This window comes from Dryobates pubescens, chromosome 12 (assembly GCF_014839835.1).
Source record: "Dryobates pubescens isolate bDryPub1 chromosome 12, bDryPub1.pri, whole genome shotgun sequence".
Taxonomy (NCBI): domain Eukaryota; kingdom Metazoa; phylum Chordata; class Aves; order Piciformes; family Picidae; genus Dryobates; species Dryobates pubescens.
Window position 1 is genome coordinate 1,546,242 of NC_071623.1, and position 19,374 is coordinate 1,565,615.

The window sequence follows — 19,374 nt, forward strand, 5'->3', positions numbered from 1 at the left end:
AGCTATATTTTGTAACAACTAACATCACTCACTCAACTGGTCGATTCAAAAGACCTTTAAATACATAGAATACAATTGAATACATAGAATAAACCAGGTTGGAAGAGACCTTCAAGATCATCGCATCCTACCCATCAACCAATCCAACACCACCTAAACAACTAACCCATGGCACCAAGCACCCCATCAAGTCTCCTCCTGAACACCTCCAATGATGGCAACTCCACCACCTCCCCAGGCAGCCCATTCCAATGGGCAATCACTCTCTCTGTATACAACTTCTTCCTAACCTCCAGCCTAAACCTCCCCTGGTGCAGCCTGAGACTGTGTCCTCTTGTTCTGGTACTGGCTGTCTGGGAGAAGAGACCAACCTCTGCCTGCCTACAACCTCCCTTCAGGTGGTAGTAGAGAGTGATAAGGTCACCCTTGAGTCTCCTTCTCTCCAGGCTAAGCAACCCCAGCTCCCTCAGCCTCTCCTCACAGGGCTGTGTTCCAAACCCCTCACCAACTTTATTGCACTTCTCTGGACTCGCTCCAGCAAGTCAACCTCCTTCCTAAACTGAGGGGCCCAGAACTGGACACAGTACTCGAGGTGTGGCCTAACCAGTGCAGTGTACAGGGGCAGAATGACCTCCCTGCTCCTGCTGGCCACACTGTTCCTGATGCAGGCCAGCATGAAATGAAACCCTCACTCCTCAATGCCTGAATAATGCCACGAGACCAGGTCCTGTGTCCTTCCAGCCTGCACACAGCCTGCGGACTTCATCTGCCTCCCCCTGGGCTTGGAAATATGTCTGGTTTCCCAGACAGATCTCAGAGAAATATGGCTTTCTCTGCATTTGCTGTAATATATATATCCAGCCCTTGGTTTAGGTCACTGTGGCACCATGGGGACAGCACCTCCCTGGGGTTCAGTAGTAGCAAGGGCTCCCAAGCACCTTGGGCTTTTGGTGGTGGGCTGGGCCAGAGTGTCGGTCTGCAGGTGACCCAAGCTTGGCAGGGTCTATTGCCAGGCAAGGCAGGGTTGTGTCATGGCCAGGCAGTAACCAAGCCCTCAGCCAAAAACAGCTTCCACAGGCAGAGGTCAGTCTCATGATCACTCTGTCAGGGACCCTTTTCCCATAGCCCCACCAAGATGGCACCACCCTCAGTTACACTGCTGCTGAGCCAGCTGTAAGTCCATACAGCCCAAGTCCTGGCAAGGAGATGTAATCAGGGGCAGCATGGCTGCAAGGTTGATCTGTGGTGGTTACCACCCTTAAATGCCCCTGCCCTGGAGAAGGGTGGTGTCCCACAGTGTCCTGCCCCACACACATACCATCCTGTTTGGAACAGCTAAGATCATATTTGATTTCAGGCAGTAAGTGTACAATGCACCTTGAGAGTTTTTCCAGTCTGCTTTTATACCTCTGCAAATAATATCAACAGGGCCAAACCGATTGCTGCTGCTTCTCCCACTCTGTTCAGGCTGGAAGGCTCACAAGCCATGAATCATTTTGTCTGAGACTTCACGAGAGCTTTGTGTGGTGTCAATTTCTTTTTGCATGTGTCTATGTCTAATATAAACAAAACAAAATTCCATGAATTAAACATTAATTAATTACAAGGTTTCTATAGTTTAAAAACCTCCCAGTCAAATCCTGATAAAGCTGCAGCAAAGCACACGTATAGATGTGTTATCTTTTACAGGGCCAAACAAATAATCAGTGCTTCTTTGCATGGTTTCTGGTATTTTATAGGAGAAAACTTTACTGTCTTTGAATTGTTCAGATACCCTGCTAATACTCAGCCATTAAGATACACATTGTCTCCCTTAGGCTTTACAAAGTCAACTCTAATACAGTTCATAGAATCAGTAACGCGCAAACTCACTTCTGTTAGATAACGTCAGGGAAGGTAAGATGCAACCCAGTGATTTGAGAGAGAGAAAAAAATACTCTATCACAGTATAACTAAGGTTGGAAGAGACCTCAAAGATCATCAAGTCCAACCTGTCACCACAGACCTCATGACAAGACCATGGCACCAAGTGCCACATCCAATCTCCTCTTGAACACCTCCAGGGACAGTGACTCCACCACCTCCCTGGGCAGCACATTCCAATGATGAATGACTCGCTCGGTGAAGAACTTTCTCCTCACCTTCAGCCTAAACTTCCCCTGGAGCAGATTGAGACTGTGTCCCCTTGTTCTGGTGCTGGTTGCCTGGGAGAAGAGACCAACCCCTTCCTGGCTACAACCTCCCTGCAGGTAGTTGTAGAGGGCAATGAGGTCACCCCTGAGCCTCCTCTTCTCCAGGCTAAACAACCCCAGCTCCCTCAGCCTCTCCTCACAGGGCTGTGCTCAAGGCCTCTCCCCAGCCTTGTTGCCCTTCTCTGGACACGTTCAAGTGTCTCGATGTCCTTCTTGAACTGAGGGGCCCAGAACTGGACACAGGACTCAAGGTGTGGCCTAACCAATGCAGAGTCCAGGGGCACAATGACTTCTCTGCTCCTGCTGGCCACACTACCCCTACTGCAGGCCAGGATGCCGTTGGCCTTCTTGGCCACCTGGGCACACTGCTGGCTCAAAATACTCTATGATAACTAAGATTTCTTTTTTTAACTTTTTTTTTTCAGATGGCATCTTTTTGTAGTTTGAATTTTAGTTTACACTGACATATGATCAAATATCTTTTGAAAATGATTGATGCAATAACTTTAGCTAAGTCAAATAAAACAGTATGAGAAATGATCTGAAAACAGTGATTTATCAACCTATACAAAATGGAACTTTCTCCATATATACATCTGAAACAAACTTCTAACTTACTAATACACATTTACATAGAGAACAGTTTTGCATGGGAAATAATGGCTTTTCTCCTTCTCCAGATACAAAACCACAACTCAGAAGTGGCTGTTGCCCATCGGGTGGTTTGCACACTTATTTTGTGTAGCTGTGTGCTGGGTTACTCCCATCCTGGGGGAGGGCTGCAAGAACCCTGCTTCCCCAGGGTACAAAAGAAACCTGATCCAGATGAATAGAGATGGGCTTGGTTTGCCCCTCCCAGGATGAGGGGTCCCCCTGGTCACTATCCTTCCACTCCCCCTTCCTGTCCAGCAAGCCTATAAAAAGGGAGACTCTGCTACCCATTTTCTCTTTTTGCCCCTGCCTCAATTGTTTGAAAGGACCAACAGCTGCTGCTGGCCTCCTGGTTCTGCCATGTGGGCAGGCCTGATCTCCCTGCCACATCAACGCTGATCTAAAGGACTGAAATCCACAGACATCAAGGGAGATACAAGGCCATAAACTTCTGGTTCTACATGTTTTCCTGTTCATCCTTATTCCTTACCCTTGTAAATCCTCCCTGATACTGATATATATATATATATAGTTTAAAAAAATTGCTTCTCTTACAGGCTGAAACCACCACCAGAGAGTAAAAAGTAAAAATAACAGGGTTGTAGGCAAAATCTGAGGAACTTTATTTAAGCAAGCCTATTGATCAATCCCTTCACAGAGTGGTGTCCTACTACTTATTTTAGCTAACATGTGTCTTTAGCACTCTAAAGTTTTATACAACATCTAGTGCTTGTGTGTGGTTTGATAACACAACCTAGTCACACAGTGAATTACATGTGAATTCCAAGTGCTGGGTGCTGCACTTTGGCCATGGCAACCCCATGCAGAGCTACAGGCTGGGGGCAGAGTGGCTGAGAGCTGCCAAACAGAGAGGGACCTGGGGGTGCTGATTGACAGCTGACTAAACATGAGTCAGCAGTGTGCCCAGGTGGCCAAGAAGGCCAATGGCATCCTGGCCTGGATCAGGAATAGTGTGGCCAGCAGGAGCAGGGAGGTCATTGTTTCCCTGTACTCAGCATTGGTTAGGCTGCACCTTGAGTCCTGTGTCCAGTTCTGGGCCCCTCAGTTTAAGAAGGACATTGAGACTCTTGAAAGTGTCCAGAGAAGGGCAACAAGGCTGGGGAGAGGCCTTGAACACAGCCCTGTGAGGAGAGGCTGAGGGAGCTGGGATTGTTTAGCCTGGAGAAGAGGAGGCTCAGGGGTGACCTCATTGCCCTCTACAACTACCTGAACGGGGGGCGTAGCCAGGAAGGGGTTGGTCTCTTCTCCCAGGCAACCAGCACCAGAACAAGGGGACACAGTCTCAAGCTGTGCCAGGGGAGGTTTAGACTCGAGGTGAGGAGAAAGTTCTTCACCGAGCGAGTCGTTCGTCATTGGAATGTGCTGCCCAGGGAGGTGGTGGAGTCACCGTCCCTGGAGGTGTTCAAGAGGGGATTGGACGTGGCACTTGGTGCCATGGTCTAGTCATGAGGTCTGTGGTGACAGGTTGGACTCGATGATCCTCGAGGTCTCTTCCAACCTGGGCGATACAGTGATGTAGTAATGCAATCTGCAGTCTCATAGCAAAACATTTGCAAATCCCACTTTGACAAAATGCTATGCATAAATCAGAAATTAGAATGGAATGCATATACCACTGGCTCCTTTGTGCAGTTTTCCTGTAAATTTTAAATTAAATTGCTGTGGGCTACAGTTGGCTTACTGTAGTTTTATACAGCCTTGAAATTCCATGAAGACACCTTAGGGTGAAAGAAGAGAGATTCTTTACTTCAGAGGGAGATCCATCTCTGAAATCACAGCAGTTGAGCCATTTTCTAAACGAGCTTTTAAAAGCCTCAGTGGTAAGTCTACTGCTTACAAAATTTCCTGTGGAAAATGGTAAGTATAGCAATTGTTTTTGTCAATTGTGTTACTGCAACACAGTATTTGTTAGCAGAGTGTAGATATGTACAGCATCTGTATTTCAGATTCATCTTTCCTGATGGAGTAATAGTTCATTTTCCTTCACCTTGAATGTTAGCAATCCACATTGAGTTATCCAGAGCTGAGTTATCTCAAGCTTGTGATCATTTAGAGATTCAGCATGTGTCATTTTATCTTGTTTGTGAAGTGTGATTTTGTTATTTGAAAGTATCTAGTAATCGTGGTTGTATGATTCTGTGTCTGGGCAGGAAGTGAGTTATCAACAGCCTCAGAAACTCACCCTTTGAAAAACGTCCCTGGTACCTTCATCCGCCGCAGAATTTGTGGTGCCTACTGGCTTAATGCGGAAATGTATTTGGATTGGCTTCAAAAGAAGTAAAATGTTCTACTTATTCATTTCCCTTCACCCCTTTCTTTTAAGAGCTATACCATAGCAAAACCATAATTGCTTGAAATAGATTACAGAAGAACATTGCAGAATAAATCATTCACTTTTTACAGTTCTCCTGGAGTTTTCTTTTGCAGTAGTGAACCACTTGTAGTTTAACAGAATATTTTGCTTGAAAGACAACACTATGTTACTTTTAATCCAAAGCTGTTGTGGTGGTTTTAGGCTATGCCTTTAAAATGTAGTTACAGATTCTGAGCAGAAAAGTAGAAAAATATAAATTAATCACTCTTGGGTGTAAAAAGGAAAACAAAAGATTATTCTAAACAAAGTCATTGGGTAAATATCTGGAATAAGAGGAGCTGTGCCATAGCAATTCTTCCCTTTTCTCTTCTCTTCTGATCTCAGCTGTTTTGCTTCGCTCAGGAGAGATAACCTGCTTATGGGCTGGCCTTGGCTAAGCCTAACTTCTCCTTTCTCTTGTCCCTTTTATACAGGGGGGTAAGGGAGTAGGGAGGGAGAAGCTGGTAGCTTCCCCTGGTCCTTGGCCAGGGGGGTCCTTGTGCTGTTTATTAATTGTAAGTATCTGTACAATATTGTAACTCCTGTATGTTTTGTACACATTCATTGCATTCCACTGTAGAGTGCAGATTGTGCTTGTAAATACAGCTCCATTTGCTTCTAACTGAGTTGCTCTGACAAAGTTAATGCTGGGGGGAAACTCCAACCCACCGCAGTTGCTTGTGGTTTGGGTTACAGAAGGGGAGAGACGGATTTCAGAAATAATAAGGACTTTCAGGAGCACTCATTTTGCTTTAACTGACACTGTAACCCAGAACTGCCAGCTCTTTGATTGCAAACTTCATTGTATCACACCACGTGTGTGAAAACTAGATACTAAAAGCAAGAATTTAAAATTCATCCTGACATAAACCAGGGCAGTACTTAGGACTGAGAAAAGAAGAAAGGAGCAGGCAAGCGTAACACCTTTCCCTGGTTTTGCCTTGCCTCCTCCCTTCCTTCCAGGGTCGTCAATGCCTATGGCCTGTATTGACAATGCTGCCTTCAGTGCACTAGACCTGCTGTCTTTCCAATCAGTGGAAAATTACCATTCACTAAGACCCTTCTCTCAAGGGGAAAACCCCTGCTGTTCCCATCCCTCTTATCTCTAATACCAGAATTTTTTTTACTTCTTTTTCTTGTCAGTGACAGCATGGTAGGATGCCTCCCTAATGTCTATTCAGCAAACTCAGAAGAACACACTGGGAGCACTGCTGGAATTGTTAGTTCAAAAATAATCTCTTACAATTACATTGAAAAAAAAATGGTTCCTGGATTCTGACAGGCAATCAGGTGTTATTTTTTTCAGTTCCATCTTCTCACTCCTTTCTCTCATCTACTGGTGAAGCTGCTTTCATATCAGGCAAGTCCTTTGGAATCAAAAGAACAGCTACTCTATGTATATGGTTTGTAATGAGTTCATGTGCTTTAAGAAGTTACTTAACATGAGCTGACAGTGAATGCACAAAGTGCATACTTTCGTGGGCACTTTTTACACCTCATTTTAATACTGTTATTTTGTCCTGTTGCAAGAGAAGGAAGGACTGCCTAGCTCCTCTAGCAACGTAAAGCTGTCTTGTATATGTCCAAATTAGACAAAGCCACAGGAGTCTTCAACTTGCTGTCTATGACTACCTGAAGGGAGGTTATAGCCAGGTGGGGGTTGGTCTCTTCTCCCAGGCAACCAGCACCAGAACAAGAGGACACAGTATCAAGCTGTGCCAGGGGAGGTTTAGGAAGAACTTCTTCACAGAAAGAGAGATTGGCCATTGGAATGTGCTGCCCAGGGAGGTGGTGGAGTCACCATCCCTGGAGGTGTTTAGGAAGAGACTGGATGAGGCACTTGGTGCCATAGTTTAGTTGATGAGATGGTGTTGGGTGATAGGTTGGGCTTGACGATCTCGAAGGTCTTTTCCAACCTGGTTTATTCTATTCTATTCTATTTATAACAATGGTTTCCTGTGTACTGCTGGAAGAGTCAGAAGGAATGTGGGACTGTATGGCCTATACATATTTTAGTTGCTCTTTCATTTGTTTCAGCTCTATTTTTGGACTGGTAAACCAGAAGACAGAACTGCAATACATACTGGCATATGTGCATGTGGTAGCTGGCACGAGAAAGAAGGAACTCACTTTTTAAACATGTGCAATGAGGTCTTGAGTATGGCTTTAAAATACTTCAGAATGCAAAGCTGGCAGAGTTATGATAAGATTTATTTTAATTAATTGCTTCTGCTTTAAAGACCAGCAAAAAGGCATGTAAGGTTGTGCTGTGGTAGGTAATGGCAGGGACCCCTACTCCAGGAAACTAGGAATGGAGTGAGTTCTGACTATTGCAGTATGCCCCATCCTCAGGGCAGCTGCTATCCAGGTTGTTTCCTGACACAGTTATGGGTAGCATGCAGTATTTTTTGTGCTAGAGGATATTGGCATCTCCTTCCTATATCTCTGCAGATGGTTACAGCAGCAGGACCCAGCTGATATAACCTGTCTGTCAGCTGATATAGCCTGTGTTCTCAGGGGACTGTAGAGAAGTCAGACTCATCTATAAATATATAAAGATGTCATCTTTGTCTCATCAGGATGTCTCGAGAGTAAACATATTAAGCATTACAATACTGAAGCCATAGAAGTAGCTTTGGTGGATGGAACCAACATAAATCACAGATAATGTGCTTATGTTTAGTAACTGTAGCAAAGTTGTCTGGATAGTTTCAGGTAGCAGTAAGGACTCTGCAAACTTGAAAACTGTCTCTTTAATGATATCCTATTACATGCCAAGGACAGATTGTTTTTATTTTTTTTTAGTTCACATGCCAAAACAAAACCTGTGAAGAACTGGATGATTGAAATGGCAAACGTATCTGGGCTGGAAAGGAAAGTGTGTTATAACTTCATGGCAAACGTATCTGGGCTGGAAAGGAAAGTGTGTTATAACTTCAAGGAACAGATTTTACTTACGACTAAAGCTTCTATTAATGAAACTTATTTTCTTGTTTTACAGCTTGCAGGCCTGGATTCTATAAAGCATTTGCTGGAAATGTGAAGTGCTCCAAGTGCCCTCCACACAGTTCAACTCACATAGAAGCAACATCTATCTGCCAGTGTGAGAAAGGTTACTTCAGAGCCGAGAAGGATCCACCAACTATGGCATGTACCCGTAAGTCTGATCAGTACCAGTGCCTTCAGTTCTCTTCTCCTGTGTCTCATTTATTTGGTTTTGCATTTAAAAACCACAAACTATATGAGTTTGTACATTTTGTGAAAAATTTCATTCTAGAACGTTCTGTGCTACAGTTTTCCTCTTTGTAATACAATGTATATGTTGATATATTTTACTATTTAATGTCTAGGGCAGTGGGATCTCCAAACACCACCATAACTTACTTACTAAGTATATTTACAGGGTCTGTTATTCGGTTGTATGTATTACATTCCACATATGAAGGCAGTTAAATGATTTAAGCACAGATCTAACATTTCCAACACAGTGATTCAAACTGGAAATAAAGGTTCTGAGATCTGCAGTTTCCCACAAATGGGATTCTGTGGCAGACTAGCCAGGGACTCAGGACTTGCTCCTCTCTAGGGTATCTTCCCAGATGCTGTGACTACAATTCAAGTTTCCCTTGGCTTGGAAAGGGCTAGGGGTGCTCTCTCTTGTGTGCTCCATCACTGGGCTGTAGTCTTTCCATGGCTCTTCTGGGATTCAGTTCTCTTGGTGCTTTCTGCTTTCTCTCCTTTGGTCCAGGTGCCAGGCCTGGGTGTAGTCATTGCTTATTAGGACAGGTTCTTCAGCTGCTACTTGGGCAGCATTTGCCTCTTGTCTCTTTTGTAGTAAGAACAAGGTGTAGTTGGTTTGCTAGTGCAGGCCCTTCAGCTGCTACTCTGGCAGCATTTGGCTCTTGTTGCTTTCTGAGTGAGAACAAGGCAAGTTGCCTACCTTCTTTGGTTTAAATACTGTCCCAAGACAATTAATGCCCTGACAACTGGACCCATAGGATGGGGCATATCCAAACATGGCTAGGGGTACACACAGTTCACAGCTGTGTCACAAAGTTAATTACACATGCTACGTGTTTATCTGGACCCCAGGAAGTGTCCAGGTTTGCACATCCACAGGTGCTTACAAGGTTAATTCCAGATGCTGTACATTTGCCTGGACCATCTGGACCCCAGGAACTGTCCAGGTTAGCATATTCCCAAGTGCATAACCCATTGTCTGGGCTAGGGCATGTTTTGGGGTTTGACCTTTCAGGACACTGTTAAGAGAACTCTTAAAAAATCAACATGTTAAATGCATGAAGTATTTTAACAGACTAAGTATACAAAAAGCTTAAGAGATAAAACAACAAACCCAAAGCACTGTTACAGTAACCATCAGTGTACTGTCATCATTTTGGTGTGTTTACACTATGCAAGACAGAATCATGTAAAAATAACTGAGCTCACAGAATTGAACTACTAACACTACTACTAGCACAACTGAACTGCCTCCTGTGCTGATGTTAGTCTCCCCAGTACTGGGAAAATTGGGAATATACCAAATTATTTAGAGCATAGTAATCCTGAAGCCACTACCTAGACCAAGACATTACTCATCCACTACATGTGAATAATGGTCACTAAAAATGCATTCTTCAGATCCAAGGCACTTAGCAGAAAGCTGTCTAATCTCACCACAGAGTTTACAGGGGGCAAGGATAAGTGCCAGCCTCCAGGTACTTAAGGCACATAGGGTTCAGAGAGGCAGCCCAATCAAACACACACCATGTGCTGTCAGTTCACTTCAGAGCAAGACAACATTGACCTATCTTTTATGCACAGAATATATGAGGGGATAAACAATGTTGTTCCAGACTCCCCAAAAGAAAATAGCAATTACAAATAATTCCACTTAAATGAGTGCCCCTGGCACAGGCCATTAAAAAATTACACACAGAACTAACACATCCTCTGTGCTCTTGACAATTTCCTGCTTAGAAAGCCTGTTTCAGTCATGCGTTATGCAGATGTGGTTCCATATTATTTATGTCATTGGTTTTTCATCTCCAGAAGACAGCTTTTCTCAGAAAAATTATTCACAGATGGCATTATGTTTCCATAATTATCTATAAGTGCACACCGTTAAGCCTTACTGCCCACTGGTATCCATAAGGTGAGGAGGAGCATGCGATCCCTGTGGCATCAGGGAGCAGCTACCTACAACACACTGATGTTTTCCAAACAAAAGCAGAGTGTAGGGAGCTGCTTTGGCCAAAAACTGTCATGGGAGGACAGGCTGTTAGACCTCTCCATTCGTGCTGAGGATGTCAGCCTGAGTGACTGAGTGGGTGGAAGCAGGGAAGAAATCAACCACAGTAGAGGTACCAATGCCTCATTTCACCCTGACTTGGAAGAATTATGAAATAAAGGAGAAAGTGAACCACATTTCAGTTGCTGCCTTGCTCTAGCTTCAGTGCCACCCTGCATTGTCTCTTATTTAGCCTAGATTGCAAGGTGTGAGTACTTCATTTACTGTAACAGCAGATGCATTCATCTTATATCTGATGATAATTGTTTCACTAATTGTCAGCTCTGCAAATGACACTGAGACTCTTGATGGGCAGACCATGCTCTTATCTTGCTCTTATCTTCTTGCACATCAGTAGTAATGAAAAGTCTGCAGGCCAAGTTCTTCACCAAGTGGTATCCTTAACCCCACTGTTTCCAGATTATGCTCTCAGTTATTGAAATTAGGTTTCTGTAATAAATGCAAGCTCACTGCCTTTGGTGGCTCTGTACAGATGTGACTAATTTGAATTTAATAAACAAAGATAACTGATATGAGTGGCTTAGATTGTCCCTTCTAAATTGTCATGCTTTGCTGTAGTAATAGAAGATGATTGTTTTGTTGTGTTGTTTGGTTTTTTCCAATGGGGAGCAGTTGCACTAAATAGAGAGGAAAGGCTGTTCAGTAAGAAAATACCCTTTCCACAAAACCACTTTTGGGGCAGATCTGCATTTTGGGTGTTCTTTTGGCAATTTGAATCTTGAGATGTGAGATGTGATGTAAGAGATTAGAATTAGAATTTAGCCTGGAGAAGAGAAGGATCAGGGGTGACCTCATTGCCCTCTACAACTACCTGAAAGGTGGTTGTAGACAGGAAGGGGTTGGTCTCTTCTCCCAGGCAACCAGCACCAGAACAAGGGGACACAGTCTCAAGGTGTGCCAGGGGAGGTTTAGACTCGAAGTGAGGAGAAAGTTCTTCACCGAGCGAGTCGTTCGTCATTGGAATGTGCTGCCCAGGGAGGTGGTGGAGTCTCCATCCCTGGAGGTGTTCAAGGGGAGATTGGACGTGGCACTTGGTGCCATGGTCTAGTCATGAGGTCTGTGGAGACAGGTTGAACTTGATGATCCTTGGGGTCTCTTCCAACCTTAGTTATACTGTGAGACTGTGATACTGCAATTTTTTCTTGCAGCATTTTTTAATGAGAATTGTTCTTGAATGAACCACAGAATGAATAATGAATCCCCTTTAAAAAATCATTCCTGTTCAAAGTTTGGGTGAACTGCATTTGTACCTATTTTATTTGATTCCCCAAGTCCTGAAAATCAATATGCCTACAATAGTTAGTTATTTTATTCTCTCTTTGCATTCCTGTATAGGGTTAGACAGTGTGCCTCACTCTAGAATGTTTCCTCAGTACTGGAAAACCTGCATATGCAGCATTATGGAAAGGAAGGATTTTGATGTAAGGGGCTATGAAATTAAGAGTTTGGCTTCAAGCATCCACTTTTTTCAAGATGAGCCTCAAATCTAATTTCATTAATTCTGTGAAAGTGCATACACTCTGCTTTTCAAACATTGTACAGCTGTACAGTTTCACTCCATGTAACTGTAAAAGCACAGTGTGCACAAAGAGAAAAGCATATGGAAATCTAATTTTAATAAGACAAATGAAAATGTTATTAGGATATATTGATAATCTCTTTCACCCAGCTTCTTTCATTTGTTTTGCACTTGGTATCAATCTCCTACTGCAGCTCTTTCTCCTTTTTTGTATTTCTTTGCCACGTGCAAGTACTCTCTCAGTGATCTCTCTGCATACACAGTGAGCAGCAAATAGCATCATATCTAATCCCCTGTCTGATTACTCTCTGCATAAAGTGTAACATTCATCACCATAATGTAATTGGATACATTGGCTTATATTGGGGATCTGAATCAGAATGCATCCACTTTCATGCATGCTCCAAAAAAATTTGAACTCAATAAAGTTATGCTTTGTTCAATAATCTTTGCCACAAACTATAGCCTGTGTTTTTAAGAATCAATACAGTATTCTAGCAGCAAAACAAAGCAACATACTTTAAGCCTTTGACTCTACTGCCTCTATAGTTATTTATATCTATATTTGTTTGTGATTAATCATTACATTCAGACTTAGGAGTATTGTTCTGCAGTCATTGGCTTCCATTCTTCCTGCCTGCCTCACAGAAAGAGAGTAAATGATTCTGAAAAGGAAACAATACAGCGTTGCACATCATGACCCTACTTGTCTCTGCTATGTGAATATATGTATATAAAAAAGCAATTACAAACACAAAGAGTAGAGGCAGATGCTTATTCTGAGTATTCTCAGAAGACAATGGCTACTTTTTGCCCTTATATGTAAATTCAATAGTCAAAATAACATGCACTTCTAAGAGTCCAATAGTCAGTAATGGACAGTACAGCTTTTTCCAGACAGTCATTGCTCTGTAGTGTTTAAAGTACTGCGCTGCCCTCACTGAAGGTCTGCAGCATTGAATTTGCTCATCTCTCCTTCCATAAAGGTCAAAATGCACTTCACAGGAGAGAATATGCAAACCAAGATGAGGTGCAAATCATTGCATGAGGCTTTGCTGCTTTTGGAGTTGCCCTGCTACTCTGTGAGACACCAATGCCAGTCTACTCCACAGAGTATGTAGAAATACTTTTTACACTATAATTTGTAAATGAAGCAAAAGACATTACAGTATCACAGTATCACAGTATCACAGTATCACAGTATAACTAAGGTTGGAAGAGACCTCGAGGATCATCAAGTCCAACCTGTCTCCACAGACCTCATGACCAGACCATGGCACCAAGTGCCACATCCAATCCCCTCTTGAACACCTCCAGGGATGGTGACTCCACCACCTCCCTGGGCAGCACATCCCAATGACGAACGACTCGCTCGGTGAAGAACTTTCTCCTCACCTCGAGTCTAAACTTCCCCTGGCGCAGCTAGAGACTGTGTCCCCTTGTTCTGGTGTTGGTTGCCTGGGAGAAGAGGCCAACCCCCTCCTGGCCACAACCACCTTTCAGGTAGGTGTACAGAGCAATGAGGTCACCCCTGAGCCTCCTCTTCTCCAGGCTAAACAATCCCAGCTCCCTCAGCCTCTCCTCACAGGGCTGTGCTCAAGGCCTCTCCCCAGCCTTGTTGCCCTTCTCTGGACACCTTCAAGTGTCTCAATGTCCTTCTTAAACTGAGGGGCCCAGAGCTGGACACAGGACTCAAGGTGTGGCCTAACCAATGCAGAGTCCAGGGGCACAATGACTTCCCTGCTCCTGCTGGCCACACTATTCCTAATGCAGGCCAGGATGCCATTGGCCTTCTTGGCCACCTGGGCACACTGCTGGCTCATGTTTAGGTGGCTGTCGATCAGCACCCCCAGGGCCCTCTCTGTTTGGCAGCTCTCCAGCCACTCTGACCCCAACCTGTAGCTCTGCATGGGGTTGCCGTGGCCAAAGTGCAGCACCTGGCACTTGGTCTTGTTAAATGCCATGCCATTGAACTCTGCCCATCTGTCCAGTCGGTCGAGGTCCTTCTGCAGAGCCCTTCCACCCTCTAACTGACCAACATCTGCTCCTAACTTGGTGTCATCTGCAAATTTGCTGATGACTGACTCAATCCCCTCATCCAGATCATCAGTGAAGTTGTTAAAGAGGATGGGGCCCAGCACTAATCCCTGGGGGAATTGCTCACACTTGAGCTGTGTTTCATCTAAGACACAGAATAGCTGCATGTCTAGTAATTCTTATCCATCAGAATCGTGTTTTACTCTTTTGCATAAAATCCAAAGTCATGAAATTTGCTATGAGGAAAGGATCCATCATTTTCACCAATGCATTTGTTTTCCCTAAAAAGTCCCTGAGAGCTTTGCTCACAGATATCTGCAGAAGGGTTATTGCTGCCAAGTTCTTCCAGTGTGTCAAATAATCTGTGTAATGTACAAATGATAACAAAACAATCAGGCCACATTCATAAAAGCCCAGTGACACACAGCTTAGCTGAATCTGAGGAACAGAATTAATTGTCTATCTTTGTTCCAAGTTCTAAATCTTAGTAAATGATTCACTGCATGTCATTACAGCTTAATATTTCCATGAAATCAGTTTAACTGGCATAATTTAACAGCAATTAAAAAGCTATTTAATTGTCATGCAAATTGGCATGAGGAGCCTCGAGTATGAAGTGTGTCTGAGTTCTTTTGCAGTGTTTGCAGGCGGACAGCCATATACTTTAAGACACTTCTAACATAATTGATAATCTTCTCTCTTTTCATTGAAATGTGAATGTATAATAATTCATATTTTCTCTTACATCTGAAGATTAAATACCTAATCATGAATTTAACAACCTTCCCTTTCTAGTACAAATAAAAGTGTATTTTATCTAATGTATTGGGGGTTTTTGCTGATGCCATTTATATGCAGTACAAGAAAAATCTGATAGATTAACATTGACAAAACTAGACAAAACTCTGCTATTGCCCAGATTCACCTTAATTCCTATTTCAGCCTGTGAAAATTGATGAAGTAACATTAACAACACTGAGCTTTAATGACCTATTGTCATAATATCTATAATTTATAGAAGAACCTGGCAGGGGGGTTGGACTGGATGATCTTTTAAGGTCCCCTGCAACCCCTAATGTTCTGTGATCCTGTAATAAATTTGGGCCAGTTTTAAAACATTGGCTCCAAGTCTTTGAGCAATTACACAGATGTTTAGTTTTAAGTGCATGAATATTACCAATTATTTCAAGGGGATTGCTGATCTGCTTAAAGTTATGCACATATGTCAGTACGATTAAGGCTCATCCTCAATATTGCTAAAACTTTTCATTGGTTTTAGCAGTGGGAATTTGTTAAGACCAGTCATTATTTACTTCTCACAGCATGTTTAGAGGAAACATAATTATTCCTGCCTTTTGCACATAAATACTAAGATCTGAAGCTGACGTAATCTTTGCTAGTTCTAGCTTATTCCAGTCTTGGGACTGTTTTTCACACTAGATAGAACCATCAACCCCATGGGAAGTGTAAGGATTTGTAAATTTGAGAGACTCTATAGAGGCTTTTGCACCACGTCAGCATCTTCAAGATTCTTCCTTGTCCCTGTTCTCCACACCACTGGGAAGTGACATATGAATGCAATAAGTCTTTGTTAACAAATTGCATTTATAAATACTCGCATATTTGTGTTTGAAGACCAGCAGCTAACTCATCGCTTACTTTAGTGCACACATCATTTGAATGAAAACATAGTCCCCATAATTTAAAGTTAAAAATACCAGAAAGAAAAAAAAACAGCTCCCAACATTCAACTACTCTTCACAGAAAACCTTAATGTTTATTAGCTCACATTGTCTTTCCCACACCCTACACACTTTTCCCCTTTATGAGCTTCCAACTGCTATACCCAGATTTATGGAACATCATTTAAAAGTTACAAAAGTTGGTGAACAGTGGCTTTTTTCTTCTGCATTTATTACTGCCTCTTTCTATCATTAAAGTTAGTGTTCATTCTTGCTGACATGTAGGCACAATTGAATAGATCTATAGTTTACTAGTAAAATGTGATATAGTAATATTTTCTGCTACAGATAAGCATTCAGTGCTGTAATAATTCCAGATCTTAAGAAAAAATAAACAGAACTGAATTATTAGGAAAAAAATAGGGGTTTGGGGGTTGGGTTTTGGGGTTTTTTGTTTGGTTGGTTTTGGTTGTGTTTTTTTTTCCCCTGAGATTTGAGATCCTAATTTATGCAGGAAATCTTAAGAGGATATATCCCTTTTTCCTTCCTAACACAAAGTTTTGGTCTCCATTTTTGCCTAAGTTATATGCTACAAGTTTTAGATCTGGAATTTACAAGAGTGTTGATTAATATAGTTGTTTGTTTCTTCAGTTCTTCTCTCACTGTCCTAAAATTTTTATAAAGGGTATGATATTTTAATTATCTGACCCTAAGATTTGCTGTGCCACTCAATTTGTTGGGTGAAATACACTCCGTGTAAGAATTGGCTGATGCCATTTGCAAATGTTTCACGTAGTCTTTCAGCCCTGTTAAGAGGCCCAGAAGTAATGAAAAGCTCATTCAAAGCTGGAACAGAACTTAATCAAAACTTTATACATAAGTGTTGTTGGCAGGTTGCATAAATCAAGAAAGCTGCAAAGCAGGATGAACATTTTCAAAGTTCTGCTGACCATTGGTGAAGTAACCCAAGTGCACTGTGATTTTGTGTTGAGAGCTGGGAAGACAGCGCTTACTCAACTCATAGAATACATAGAATACATAGAATAGAATACGTAGAATACATAGAATAAGCCAGGTTGGAAGAGACCTTCAAGATCATCGCGTCCAACCCATCAACCAATCCAACACCACCTAAACAACTAACCCATGGCACCAAGCACCCCATCAAGTCTCCTCCTGAAAACCTCCAATGATGGTGACTTCCACCACCTCCCCAGGCAGCCCATTCCAATGGGCAATCACTCTCTCTGTGTAAAACTTCCTCCTAACCTCCAGCCTAAACCTCCCCTGACACAGCCTGAGACTGTGTCCTCTTGTTCTGGTACTGGTTGCCTGGGAGAAGAGACCAACCTCTGCCTGCCTACAACCTCCCTTCAGGTAGTTGTTGAGAGTAATAAGGTCACCCCTGAGTCTCCTCTTCTCCAGGCTAAGCAACCCCAGCTCCCTCAGCCTCTCCTCACAGGAATGTGTTCCAAACCCCTCACCAACTTCGTTGCCCTTCTCTGGACTCGTTCCAGCAAGTCAACCTCCTTCCTAAACTGAGGGGCCCAGAACTGGACACAGCACTCGAGGTGCGGCCTAACCAGTGCAGTGTCCAGGGGCAGAATGACCTCCCTGCTCCTGCTGGCCACACTGTTCCTGATGCAGGCCAGGATGCCATTGGCCCTCTTGGCTGCCTGGGCACACTGCAGGCTCATGTTCAGTCTACCGTCAACCAGCACCCCCAGGTCCCTCTCTGCCTGGCTGTTCTCCAGCCACTCTGACCCCAGCCTGTCGCTCTGCATTCACCTCAGAAACCCCCAGAGATCACTAGCTGAGTTTACCACAGTCATCTTAAATGTATCAAGATCTGGAGTGCAAGGCCTTGCACTCTGCCAAATGTTTCTTCCATACTTTTTATGGTCATGTCTTGGCCTTACATACAAATCAATTTTGAGAATCACACAAGTGCTTGGTTGAAATATGTTGTGGAAGAATAACATAGTAAGAAATGGAGATAAGATTTTTCAGACTTCCTTTAACAATTTCTGCCTTCCCTTCACCCCATCATTAATTTGTCAGACTATGGAAGCTGATACACAAAGCCTCAGATGATTTACACATGATCCTACACAGTAGGCTAGCATAACAGCTTAGAACTTTGGTCATACCTTCACTATAGTGAAGCTAATCTCACTGATGGTCTCTGGAGGCCCCTTCCAGCCTCTACCATCCGTGATTCCGTGAGATCAATGAGAAATAGATCACTTTTGGCTGACAGTCTACAGAGAGCTTTACTACCTGCTTGCTAGCTGAGACTTCCTATGTTGTGCCTGCAGCTATTATCTTTGCATCCCTCTCCACAGCCTTCAAGAATGATTTTTTTTCTCTGCTTTGCAGCCATCCTTTTAGACCATTAACTTGCAAAGTGAATGTCTTCATTGTTACATTGATGCTTGTTAGGTGCCAGGTGGGAAAGAAAAAAAACCTGTAAACTTCCTCCTGTGCCTAATAGTAATGGCCTGTAGTCACCTAACTCAGTTAATGAACAGCAGCAAGGAAATCCCTAGAGAGTGAGGGATGAAAAAATATAGCTGACACTAGAACTAACACAATTCTAAAGATGCCATTTATTTATTATACAACTTGAATCTTATAAAACATCAAAGATGCTTCAGGAAAGTATCAGAAAAGTCTGCATTACTAGACATAGAAGTAGAAAATAAATGTTGTGGTTGAAACTCTCCCTCAGTATCTCACAGGACCAAGAGATACCTGCTACAAATTGTGTTACCAAGTCTAGGTTTGACATTCCCAAGGAATTTTTATGTTGCCTTAAGTAATACCTGAATTAGTTCTGATTTATCCAGATTATTCAGCATTTCATGATCTAACCCATTTATTTTTCTTGCTTAATTTTCAAAGACTGTAAGTGTTTACATAAGTTCTAGTTTTGGCATTGAATTTGATATGAAACATAACCCTTTTAGCTTCTATTTGCATATAATTGCCTGAAGACTAATGAACTTTTTGATGTTGACTTTTTTCCTCCAAGATAGACAATTGTCACTTAGCAGGCTTTCTCCTCCCCTGCAGGGCCACCTTCTGCTCCAAGGAATGTGATTTTTACCATTAATGAAACAGCTCTCCTGTTGGAATGGAGCCCTCCAAGTGACACTGGAGGAAGGAAAGATCTCACTTACAGTGTCATCTGTAAGAAATGTGGATCAGACGCCAGCCAGTGTGAGATTTGCGGGGGAGGGATCCGTTTCATCCCCAGGCACACAGGCCTCATCAACTCCTCTGTGACAGTGCTTGACTTTGTGTCACACGTGAACTACACCTTTGAAATAGAAGCCATGAATGGGGTCTCACAGCTGAGTTTCTCTCCCAAGCAGTTCACAGCTATCACAGTTACCACAGACCAAGATGGTAAGTCCCAACGTTGCATGGCTGTTACGGTGACCTTGTCATCTACGCACTTATTAGGGGGATTGTTTTGTTATTTGGAAGTCCTGGTCAGCAAGTTGGGATGTTTTGCAGATTACATGTTTTTAAGTGCCTTTGGTGAGGATTTAGAGTTTCCCCTGATGAGGACATTAAATGCTTTTGGCAGTTGGCCCTTGACT

The 19,374-nt window shown here is 42.9% G+C and overlaps 1 protein-coding gene across 2 annotated transcripts in view; it reads left to right on the forward strand.

The window, feature by feature from the left end:
* The window catches only part of LOC104301781 (ephrin type-A receptor 6), a 641,386-nt gene that overhangs the window by 293,339 nt on the left and 328,673 nt on the right, over window positions 1-19,374 (forward strand). For both annotated transcript variants that reach the window (XM_054165754.1, XM_054165755.1), the window contains 2 exons: window positions 8,219-8,374; window positions 18,842-19,177. In XM_054165754.1, coding sequence (XP_054021729.1) covers window positions 8,219-8,374; window positions 18,842-19,177 — 492 coding nt within the window. The remainder of the gene's footprint in view (window positions 1-8,218; window positions 8,375-18,841; window positions 19,178-19,374) is intronic.